Raw genomic sequence first — 1608 nt, 5'->3', positions numbered from 1 at the left:
GATTCAGAAATTTATTCATAAGGACATTTCATGTAGTTATTTTTTTTCCTATTCCTTGAGAACCCCCTTGAAGCACGAATCTTATAGGTTAGTATAGATTACACAAGAAAACAGCTTCTCTAGACACCTCAATAACTTTAATTGAAATAAATGTTATCAAATCTACATGTTTGCCACTGATTTCACATACAGTAGTTTTATGTTGTTTTCTTACTTGTCTTATATACTTATATATATGTTGTTTGAGTTTATGATGTTTAATAGTACACTGTAGTGCAGACTAGTGTTTTCTTAATTTTGGTAAAATAACCTTACAGAAGAACTGATAAGTCAAAAAAGGGAAAATATATCAATCTAGTGCTAAGAAACAAGAAGAATCTAATAAAAAACAACACTACACATAAACGAACACATTTAATTCACTTAGATATGCTTTTTATTGGCAAGGCTAGTTTGCACTCCTGGCATTACCAGTTAGACTTTGGGATGGGGCTGTTCTTTTGATTTCATTTTGTTCTTGCATTCCATCATACCATTTTCTTCTTGTTCCATTTTTGCATAAAGTTGTAGTTGGTCTTCCCTAGGATCCCTCTCACAACCCCCTTCTCTGACCCAATATATATCCACAAATCCCCCAGAGTAGGCATCTCTTCTTCCTGCATGGCACACTGCACGCCTGGCAAGTTGACGGGCTTCCTCTTCTTCCATTCCAGGCCGATAGCCACCGTCAATGATGCTATATGCATATGGAGAGCCTGATCCCACAGAAATGATATCAGAGCAAAGACGGGTTCCATCATTGTATACGTAACAAATGCAAGGTCCATTCCGATCCCAGCCACAAAGGGTGACTGCAGCACAGATATCAGTTCCACGGAATGGCATCATCAAGACGCTTAACATTCTGGCTGCTCCTTTAACACTTGGCATATACCCATTCCTCACTTTATACAGCTTGCACTCTCTGGCCAATGCTCGACCAAAGAACTGGCAATCGGCTGAACTTCCTGAGGTGGTGGCCAGCAGATGACTGTGAATTAAGAAAGCCTTGCGACTATCTGGGCTGCAGACAAGTTTCCCAGCAGACGAACGTGAATCAGTCGCAACAGCAACACCCTTTGCATAAAGAAAGGCCAAAGTGGTAGTTCCGTGGGCTGGTGGTGGAGGTCCAGAATCACGATGGTGAGGAGAAGAAGACCCTTGGAGTGTCTGAAGAAAGTTCGGGGAGTAAGCTAAATTGTAGGATGGAGTCCAGTTTAGCTTATGAGATAGATGCTGTCTTGAAATAGTTGCATCCCATCCACAAACACTCTGTAGTGCCATATCATCTATGGAATCCTAGATAGTGAGAGAAAAGCCTTCCAGGTTCTTCCAAGTCTAAACTTCTATGAATGAAAATGTTAAGAAATGGTGACAGATTTATCATACTTTGAAGAGGGCTATGGTAATTAAAGACGCATAATACACAGTAAATATGGTTTAGTGAGCCAATCCCTGTTCGGCATCCACTGAAATCAGACACTTGGGCTAAAGTACATGCCGAAGCATGAAGAGGAAGAGGACATGATAAATGAGGGGAAGCAGCTTCATGATGCTTCATCAACAGCT

At 40.7% G+C, this 1608-nt stretch overlaps 1 protein-coding gene across 1 annotated transcript; it reads right to left on the bottom strand.

The window, feature by feature from the left end:
- Nucleotides 1–474: 474 nt before the first annotated feature.
- Nucleotides 475–1323, bottom strand: LOC141089197 (proteasome subunit beta type-11-like). The gene has a single exon (XM_073575531.1). It carries the CDS (start codon nt 1321–1323, stop codon nt 475–477), a length of 849 nt encoding a protein of 282 aa, XP_073431632.1.
- Between the last annotated feature and the right edge of the window lie 285 nt (nt 1324–1608).

The sequence above is a fragment of the Dendrobates tinctorius genome, unplaced genomic scaffold (genome assembly GCF_039654945.1).
Source record: "Dendrobates tinctorius isolate UK_male_01 unplaced genomic scaffold, ASM3965494v1 ptg000044l, whole genome shotgun sequence".
NCBI classification, from domain to species: domain Eukaryota; kingdom Metazoa; phylum Chordata; class Amphibia; order Anura; family Dendrobatidae; genus Dendrobates; species Dendrobates tinctorius.
Note: the sequence above shows the minus strand (reverse complement) of the source record. Positions and strands in the feature narration are given on the sequence as shown.